General features: G+C 33.2%; 1 protein-coding gene across 1 annotated transcript; it reads right to left on the minus strand.

The window, feature by feature from the left end:
* Window positions 1–3,021: 3,021 nt before the first annotated feature.
* LOC114306693 (putative F-box/FBD/LRR-repeat protein At5g22670) lies at window positions 3,022–7,671 on the minus strand. The gene is made up of 4 exons (XM_028251983.2): window positions 7,534–7,671; window positions 4,066–5,011; window positions 3,777–3,923; window positions 3,022–3,674 (listed from the first exon to the last, which is right to left on the minus strand). The coding sequence occupies exons 1-4, from the start codon at window positions 7,542–7,544 to the stop codon at window positions 3,423–3,425; spliced, it is 1,356 nt and encodes a 451-aa protein (XP_028107784.2). The 5' UTR covers window positions 7,545–7,671; the 3' UTR covers window positions 3,022–3,422.
* Window positions 7,672–9,171: the final 1,500 nt, after the last annotated feature.

Genomic DNA, 9,171 nt, shown 5'->3' on the forward strand with positions numbered 1-9,171 from the left:
AGAAGCTAAATGAATGAAATTCAACGGTAATACAAAAACTGTTTTACAATTTCGAAACGATTCTTAAATCATTTTCAAAATAAGGCATTGCCATATTATATCAAATTTATAACAAAACATTTTCCATATCAAATCCCTTACAATAATAAAAACCATTATGCGATAGCATTTCATTATTTCATTAACTTCATCATCAAGATCTTTCAATGTCAATTTATGTGGTACATCCATGAAGTAATAACATTTCAGTAATAACGAACCGTATGTCAAACAATCCAAAAGTCATGGTATTGTTACCCCCAGGCAAGGGTCTAGCCATGGTACTATTACCCCCAGGCAAGGGCCTACATTCAATGGATGCCACAATACAGTTTCAAAACAGAACTTCATTCATTAAATGACATAACATTTCAATAAATCATACTATCAATTATCAAATCATTTTAAGAATTCATTCAAACAATCACATATTCATTTTGATAGTAATAACATTTTCGCAAGTAAAGATAATTTGAACATATCTTTATAAGGTTATTACTCACAGTGGGTTAAGTCGATATAAGGCCTCGGACGTCCACCTAAACGAATCATAAAACAAAAACACAATAGAAATACCATTCAATATTCATGTCATTTTAATTCAACTCTCTTTATGTATTTCTAGCTCATCCCATGACTATGTGAGTCCAATTGGTGCCTAAGAATACTTAGAATGTCATAAGGATGCAATTATACATCTAAAAGAATTAATCAAAAATTGCTGAAAATAGGGTTCTCGCTCGAGCGCCGCTTTGGTCGCTCGAGCGGACTGTAAAATTTGCAAAACTCCTGGAAGCTCGATTTTCACGCTCGAGCGGACAATACCAATTCTGGAATTTCCACAATTGTGTTCGAGCTTCAAGGTTGATATTTAAAGCCTCAAAACTTGTGTTTTTGGTACAAAAACTTGGAAAAACATTGTAGCAATGAAAATACTTCCAATTCGAAGCCATTTATTCAAAATCCTGCTCCAATTGTCCAAATTTAGATTTAATTTATTTTCTTTATATCAAACTCACAAATTTTAAAATATAAATTAAACTTTCCAAACTCTTGAAAATTTCATGATATTCGTAAAAATAGAACCCAATTTTATTATTAATAACAAAAATCAACTTAACTATGAATTACACAAATCAATTTCTTAGAAATTCAGCTTGACTCAATTTTTAACCAAAAACTTAATTTATAATCATAGATGTTCTAAAATGTGTTTAAATTGAATAAAACTTTTAAATTAATTTATATGCATGGATTAAAGATCAAAATCAAACAAATTCCTAATTTTCAAAGCTTTTCCTTTTTCTCTTCAAAAAAATGAGATTGAATTAGTTCAAATTCTTCAAAATCCATGATGCATGTACAATTAGAGTATTAAAACTTACAAAATTTGTTTATGCATGCAGAAATAGAACTCAAATTCATGCAAGACTACAAAAATCAAACTTAACATAATTGATTCTCAATTTAACTTCCATAACCAAATAACCAAAACCTAGATCAATTTCTTTATCAATTTGTTAATTTCTTCCAATTACATGATGTTGATTCCAAACTTATCTTTAATTTCAAGGGTAATATAAATATTACAAGAAATCAAGCATGATCTCATATCTTAAACTTTATTTCCAGCATATTTGGTTAATTTTTCTTTCTTTTCTCTTGTTCTGCCTTCAAAATTTGGACTCTTTGTTGAATGTCCAGCACCCTTTTTCTTCTCCAGCAGTCAAGTAGATTGAACTCTCTATCTCTCTCTCAGTTTTTCTCTCCCTTTCGTTGGGTCTCAAAGTGTTTGAAGCAATTCCCACAACTCCTCCAACAAAATACATCATGAACTCTCGCTCTTATTATCATTTTATTTTATTTTATTACAAGGTAGTGGGACACTTGTCTTTATAAGGTTTATTCATGAAGTGATAAAACTTACCAAACACAAATCTGCCCTTCCATCAACTAATTAATCATGCTTGAATTTCATTTGTTAGGATTATCTCTGAAAAAAAATACAAAACTAAACCAAATCAAACCAAATCAAGCCTTAAGTCCCATCAAATGGGATCGGTTACATGAATTCTTCTTCTCCACGCGGCCCTATCAAAGGCCATTTCATTAGTCAAATTAAGTAGATTCATATCTCTATTTAAAACGCTAGTCAACGTTAATCTAGGCCTACCCTGTCCCCTAACACTTCCATCTACCGTTACAGTATCGCATCTCTTCACTACTGTCTCTATTGGTCTCCGTTGAATATGACCAAACCATCTCAAACGATTCTCTGTCAACTTATCTTTTATCGGTGCTACTCCTACCCGTTCCCAAATACACTCATTCCTAATCCTGTCTTGTCTGGTCTTACCACACATCCACCTTAGCATCCTCATCTCAGCCACACTCATCTTATCTACATGTTGTTTCTTGATTGCCCAACACTCCGTCCCATACAACATAGCTGGTCTAATAATCGATTATCTCTGATAAAAAATAATTTGCCTAATTTTAATTTAATGTAATTAAGACTTAATTTGATTGTATCTAATTTTACGAATCTAAATCAAATTTTTAAATTTTTAATTAAGCTCTTATAAGGCTCTACTATTAAATTGATTCAAATTCGGACCTAATTAATCGAAAATCAATTTTACTAAACTGAATCGAATATATTAAACTCTCAAATGGGTCTATAATTAAAATTAAATTGATTTAATTTCTTAATTTCACTTCCTTAAGCCATTTGGCCACTTAATTTCTAATTTCAAAATAAATCTTTAATAAAATCATATACGAATCATATTCTACAATTCTCATAATTCTCAAATTAAATTAGGATAATGACTAACTAAAATCTCAAATCTCCTTAATTAACTAAATATAAAATATTATACGTGACGGGGTCATCACATCCATCTTTTTGCTAACACCCACAGCAGATCCATCCTTTTGCGGTAAAGCTGTTACATAATCTTACAGTTACAAATATGGTCATTTGTCATAAAAAATTGTATCCATTTGAGATTCAATCTTTCCATGTAATCAACAGAAGATCTAAAACCTAGAAAAGGAAAATATATAAACATATATAGATGCAAGGATAGCCATGTAAAAGGTAACAATTAAACAAAGTCACATGTTACCATTTTTTTACACAGTAACAACTTCAAAAGAAGTATATAAAACAGTCAAAGACTGATAATATGTGTGCAAACGTACATAGATCAGATATGCAGTCTGACTACTAAAATAGAATTCAAAGCATAGGTTTTGGAACCAGAAACTAACAACTATCTCCGTGGGTCAAATGTCAGTCAACCAACTCAATCACTTCCTACAAAATAAGTACACATGCCTCCAGAAGAATGGCACCAGAAACCTTGATGAATGAATTCTCAAATAAGTTTGACTTGACAATATTTTGAACACCTTGGAAACATGGCAAGTTTCTTAAGAAACTCATTCTCTTCATCTATGTTTAAATCTCCCTGCTCAATTGTCATTTTTTCCAAGACTTCCGCATTTCCCAAGAAATACTTTACCATATCAAGATCATCTTGCAACCCATCAATGCCATATATATTAATTTCTTTAAGGGAAGACCTCAAACAGCTTGGCACCCCTTGTGGTTCCAACCAGTTGAATTGCTGCAAAGTTTCAAGAGTATCATGAAATAGTCCCTAGAAACTGAAAAAGAAAAGGTAAGAATTGGCAAATCATAGACTAGGAATTGTTTTTCATTAACTAACCTTCACCAATACCATAGTGCCCAAATTAGGCACATGCATGAGTAAGTCGGACAGACTCTTGCAACCAAAGTCATTGCAAACATCTATTTCCAAACAGGTCAAATTAGGAAACACAGGCCAATCTTCATCATTAGCAAAGCCGAGAGCCTTCATCAGAGATGATAAAATTAGTCCACTGTATAAATCTGAAATGATTCTTGATAAAGTTCAGAAAATGATAAATAACATATGACAATCTACAACTTCACTTCTTGTTAAAGTAAATGATCAAAAGGAAGAGTAAACTTACTTCCATAGTTCTAGACTGTATATGTAGATGCTTCACATTAGTGATTGCTTTCAAAAGCACAAATATCTGGTTCACATGTGGTGTGGCATGTGGATAGAAGGCATCAACACTAACACATGCTTTAACTACTGAGGATAGGTTGTTCAGACAATAGTGAACAAAGCAATAATCTTCGACGCAAAGGCATTCAAGAATTGGTGCATCAACCATAACCACAATGTCAGAGTTTCCAGATTTTTTTCTAGATAAAGATAAGTATAAAATCTTCAGAGCTGATGAAGAAATGTTATATACTGTTTTTCCACGACCCATTTCCGCAGTAATGGATAATTCTTCGAGCACAGGACAGGAAGAAAAGAGCTTCTGGGTCAAGTCATTACTCGGACAAATAAGCGATACATGAAAGATCCTGAGACAAGGGAAAGAAATTGAGGCAGGAACATCAACCTGAAGTCGAGGTCCAAGCTTCAAGACTACAAGGGTATTGCAAGTAAAGAGGTTACTTGGCAACTTAAGATTCACGGATTCACAAACGTTGATATCAATTTCACGGACACCACGCATTATAGCAGCCCTTATAAACATATTCAAACGAGATTTATCAATATCTGGATCACAATTTATACTGAATCGTTGAATATTTGTCAAATCATGAAAGAAGAATACTCTGTTAATGAAATTCATGAAACTGAAATGATGCTTCCGGAGAGCAAACGGAGAAAAGATTTCCCACTCATTGAAATCTAGATTGGGGACGGAAGCCCATATGTGTTTCCATCTTGATGATAGAACGCTGGTTCCAACAGCATATTTGGTTGGAAGGAAAGAGAGAATGTGGACAAGAAGTGGGTCTGGTAATGTGCTGATCCTATCTTCCCCATTCCCATTTGCTTTCTTCTTTGAACTTGGTTGATGGTTCAATCTTAAAGCCATGAATCTGCAATGCCTGAATAGATAAAGTGTGTCAAAATTTCATTCTAGTAGGCAGTGGTGAATGCACGAAAGGGACCAGAAGGGGGATGTACACGACCTTAATTTTTTAATAATTGCAATAGTACCTATATATTTGCAAAGTGCTCTTTGTTTAACCCTGAGAAGTCATAATTCTGCCCGCCCTAAATCATTTAAGATTCCTTAAAAAAATAATAAATAAATAAATAATTTGAAGACCCTTCCTTCTTATTTTTCTATCAATCACACAAGAACTCAGAATATAGAAATGACACTCTTTCTTCTATGTGTTCTCTATTTTTTTCTCTTTGCAAAATTAATTTTTCCCTTCAAGCACTTCTCGTATAATTTTTCTTCAAGGCCTTTCTTATTTTCTTATAGGGAAAATTAAACATGTGGTCCATATAGGTTGCTTGTTGTGTCAATTTGATCCTATAGTTCCAATTGCATAAACTTTAATTTTTCGCATTGTGTCAATTATGTTAATTGAAATTTCAATAGATTTCTCAGCAACCAAACGGAAGGTCATTGTTTCTCTTGATTTCCTCACTCTTGTGATACCCCACCGCCAAGTGTAATTTGTTGAGCAATTATGGTGAATTAATGGTAATGTATCCTTATTGAATAAAATTTGGGTATTGATGTGGTAGAGTAAAATCTCAATTAAGAAGAAATTATAATGGTTATGTTGAATTAAAGTTGTGGCTCAATGATCTTATTAATGTGTGAATTAATGTAAAAGAATATTATAGAGCATGCCATAGAAATATAGGGTAGTTCTTGTGAGAGAATACGATCATATATATAAATATATCAGCATTGGTGTTGTGTCACATGAAAGAGAAACGAGAAAGTAAACAAATCAACTATGAAAAGAGAAATGTGGGAGAAGTGAAAGTGGTGGACTCTTTAGTGGATTGGTGAGAAGAAACAGGAAAGAAATCAAGAAACTAAATAGGAGAGAGAGATGTGATACATGGTGAGAGAATTAAGGAATTGAACAATGGCTTGAGTCAGATAGACGTGTAAAGAGATTAGAAGTATTTATAGAGAGGGAATAGATTAGATCAGGAAAATATGAACAAACAAATAGTAAATAAAGTTTAATGGCATGTACTACAATAGTTTATAAATACATGTGTGCACGCATGAGAGAGAGAGAGAGAGAGAGAGAGAGAGAGAGATTTGGAAAGGAATAGAGAAGTGATAAAGTTGAAATCAGAATAGAGAGATAGAAAAAAATAGGTAATAAAAAAATTAGTAGCTCAAAGAGAGATGATTGTCCACATAATCAAACAGACTGGCCCAATCAAACCAAACCAAGCAGAACAGTCGGCTTCATTACAAAAATTTGTCAGATACAGTTTTAAAATGGCTGAAATTTATATGATCGGTCAACAATGGCTCCAGAAAAAATTGAACCACTTAAACTAAACCAACTAACTGTACACGTGGCTTCATTTTATTGGCCGTTTCAGCTTTCACAGCATCGTTATCACCTTATAACTAAAAGAAAACTTAGACGTGGGTTTGTCCAGTACAAAACCTTAGAAGATTCTATGCTTTCTCTTCATCATTATGACTCTCTCTCTCTCTCTTCCCAATGCAAACTCTCTCTCTCTCTCTCTCTCTCTCTCTATGAAAACTCTTGAAACCCCTTCACCTCTTTGTTCTCACTCACTAAACGAAAGCAGGTCTAGCGCCCCCCCCCCCCACTCTCTCTCCCTCTATCTGAAAAATGTTTTTCACAACTCTTTCTTGTTTGAATTTGTTCACTATTTTGTTTGAATTGCACGTTCAAATCACTCTTTCTTTCATGTTTTTTACTCTCAGTTTGTGATTGTTCGTATGTGAGAGTCGTGTTTGCAACTCCGACCAAACCAACCGTCAAACTGAATGGTTTGATGGGATCGATTTAGAATACCATATCAGTCGATAACAGGTGATCAATTTTCAAACTAAATGCATTCAGTTCGGTTGACATATTGAGGGCAGACCCAACTCAAACCAACCCGTGAACACCCCTAGGCTGTGACAAGGACTTGACTTTACGCAAATCGATTTCATGGATCTATCCCATTATGGAACATGCATATCAATGATTGAAACTATATTAAAATTAGATCTTCTATTAGAAGATCTCCAATCCTTCACCTTTTCTTTCATCAAATTGAGAACTCATTAAATTTGAATTTGATCAAAATTCATAAAGATGAAGCATTGGAGGTGATTTTTTTACATCAAATTTGATGAAAATGAAAATTAGGGTTAAGAAAAATAAATTAAAAATATTTTGATGAAAATTTGATAAAAAGATTTGAATAGTTCATATCAAATCAAGTTTTTTACTCAAATTTTGAATCAAATTAGATGACCAAATTGGTGAAAGGCTTGATCTTACTAGTAAGTAAAAGATCTGAGCGATTTCTAATACATGATTGAATTTTCTTTGTCTTTTCAAGAAAATTTAAACAAAGTGGGGAAGTCAAAGAGAAAATTTAGGGGAAAGAGAAGTACCTGGTCTCCATATGGTGTGCTTTCGCCGAAGAGAGCTCCGAATATGAAATGGAGCTTCTTCACTCTTCACAGTTGAAGCTGCGGTGGAAAATGAGGGAACCTGTTAGGGTTTTTTTGGTTTTGTCCCACTTCTCTGCCCACTTCTCTGCCGTTAAAGTCAAAATATTTAAAAACAAAGGTTTGTTTTGGTGGAGTGTTGTAAATATGATTTGAGAATAAAATTATATTTTAAGTTTGTGAGTTTTGAAATTATGATTTAAATATGAAAAATTTATTTGGTGAATGAGTTTTGAATTGAGTGAGAAATTTTAGATGTAACATACAATATTTGATACAAAACTTACAACTTATAACCAAACATACAACTTAAAATTTTATTACAGCTCATAAAAATTTTTAAAAAATTTGAAAAATATTTTTTATTGAATATATAAAAATTAATATGTGTCAATTGTAAAAAAAAAAAAAATTTATACTATTTTGGTCAACTGGCTGATCAACCTGTCGAACGATCGGTGGGACGTCCGATAGGACGACCGGTTAGCCCAAATTTTCCCGCATTCGACCGCGACCGGTTAGCCTAAATTTTCCCGCATTCGACCGCGTTTTCAAGAGTGAATGTGGAATTAATTTTTAAAAATCGTAAACAAAAATCATATTCAAATCAACGTTCCAGAGCTCCACCAAACATAGCCAAATATTTTGATTTTACATATTAAAAACAAATTACAAAATCTTCCATAACTTTTAGGATAAATTATAAACGAGGGCATATAATCAAAAATACTTTCCAATATGTGAAGATTTAGGGTATGTTTGGTTTGGTTTTTGAAGAGTAGTTTTTAAAAATTATTTTGGGAAGAAAGTTTATAAATTTTTTTAGTTTGTTCGGTTGTGTATTTTGAAAGTAGTTTTGGAGTTTGGGAGTTTGGAATGATTTGATATTTTGTTATAATTGAGTAGATGTGTGTGAGAGAAAAAATAATTGAAAATGAGAGAGGAGAGAGAAAAAGTGATTGATTAATAGGTAAGAGAGAGAAAGTGATTTTCGAAATTATTTTAAAAAATTTACAAACCAAACAAATTTTTTAGAATTTTTTTTCTAAAATCACTCTACAAATCCCAACCAAACATACTCTTAATTTTTAGAAAAATTGAGTGGTAAATCCCTTTTACTTATTCCAATATTTAATCTATCAAATTTCAGTTTCCATATTTAAGATTTTCATGGGTATGTTTGCCTTTGTAGGAATTTTTTTTTCGTTTAGCATATAATATATACCATATATAGGGGATATTATAGATTTCTTTAAAATAACTGGCTATGTCACTAGCAATTTTAAAATTACTGGTTATGTGACTGACAACTTTAGTTCCGTCAACCATTAACACAAGAATTTGGATCCTCGGCCGCCCTTCTGGGCGGCCCTTCCCAGCAGCCCCCCCAAAACGACGTCGTTTTGGGGGTTTTTTCTTTCTTTTTTTTTTTTTTTGCAGAACCAAAACGAGAGCAGAGGGGAGGGGAGGGGAGCTCGCCGGAGGGGAGGGGAGGGGAGGGGAGCTCGCCGGATTTTGGGGTCCGGATTTGCCGTCGCAGGTCGTCGAGCTCGCCGTCGAGCTCGCCAACTGTCCGATCGT

The sequence above is a fragment of the Camellia sinensis genome, chromosome 13, assembly GCF_055761805.1.
Source record: "Camellia sinensis isolate YWXY chromosome 13, ASM5576180v1, whole genome shotgun sequence".
In the NCBI taxonomy this organism is placed as follows: domain Eukaryota; kingdom Viridiplantae; phylum Streptophyta; class Magnoliopsida; order Ericales; family Theaceae; genus Camellia; species Camellia sinensis.

Coding starts and splice junctions, on each gene's coding strand:
- LOC114306693 (XM_028251983.2), bottom strand. Junction 3,924..4,065: donor TACAGTCTAGAACTATGGAA/GTAAGTTTACTC, acceptor TCTCTGATGAAG/GCTCTCGGCTTTGCTAATGA. Junction 3,675..3,776: donor GCACTATGGTATTGGTGAAG/GTTAGTTAATGA, acceptor GAAACTTTGCAG/CAATTCAACTGGTTGGAACC.